General features: G+C 60.7%; 1 protein-coding gene across 1 annotated transcript; it reads right to left on the reverse strand.

Annotated features, from left to right (window-relative positions):
* Window positions 1-2: 2 nt before the first annotated feature.
* ACA1_398080 (stretchresponsive fibronectin protein type 3, putative) lies at window positions 3-907 on the reverse strand (the record flags this gene model as incomplete). The annotated part of the gene is made up of 3 exons (XM_004351617.1): window positions 3-245; window positions 343-594; window positions 698-907. 3 exons carry the CDS (start codon window positions 905-907, stop codon window positions 3-5), a joined length of 705 nt encoding a protein of 234 aa, XP_004351669.1.
* Between the last annotated feature and the right edge of the window lie 2 nt (window positions 908-909).

The raw sequence follows: 909 nt of genomic DNA on the forward strand, positions 1-909 counted from the left end.
GCTTAGAAGGTCTCCAGGTTGGGCTCGTTGGCCGTGGTGGGCTCGATGCCCTGCTTGAGGAGCCTGCCCTCCTCCTTCTTGGTCTCGTCGCCCGTGATGGCGCCCACCATCTGCTTCATGGTGCCCTTCAACTTCTGGCCCACCGTCGCGTGCGGCTCCTCCTTGTGATGCAGATGCACCCGCTCGTGCCTGTCGGCATGCACATGCGCTCTCTCCACCACGGCCGGCTCCTCCACGACCGTCGTCTGTGTTGACACATCACACAATGCAAGCAGCTGCCGTTTAGCATTTTACGTGTGTGCGGTGGCGTGTGCGATGTGCATGTGCGGGTGTGTGCGGCACCTTGTGGAGGACGGGGTGTTCGGTGGTGACCTCAGTCTTGTGGATGGGTTCGATGTGGCGCTCCTTCTCGTGGATGATGGGCTGGACGTGGTGCTCCTTGTGGATGATCTCCGGGTGTTCGGTCACCACGTGCTTCTGCACGATGGGCCGGTCCTCGACGATGGTCGCTCCGGAGCCCACCATGGCGGCCGTGACGTTCTTGTGGGACTTGACCACCTTCTCCGCCGCCACTGGCCCCTCCACCACTTTCTCCTAAAAAAGGGTTGCATATCAACACACAAACACGTCAGCATTCCACAAATACCTCGATAAATATTGTGTGCCTGAGCGTGAGCGTGTGCGGTGAGCGGCGTACCCTGTGGATGACGGGTCGCTCGGTGGAGACCTCAACGCGGTGGATGGGCTTCACGTGGACCTCCTTCTCGTGGATGATGGGCTGGACGTGGTGCTCCTTGTGGATGATCTCCGGGTGTTCGGTTACCACGTCCTTCTTGACGATCGGCGCCTCGTGCACCACGCGCTCGTCCCGTTCGACCAGCGTCGTCTTGCCCAGCTTGTCGGTCATCA

The sequence above is a fragment of the Acanthamoeba castellanii genome (genome assembly GCF_000313135.1).
Source record: "Acanthamoeba castellanii str. Neff unplaced genomic scaffold scf7180000084759, whole genome shotgun sequence".
Taxonomy (NCBI): domain Eukaryota; phylum Discosea; order Longamoebia; family Acanthamoebidae; genus Acanthamoeba; species Acanthamoeba castellanii.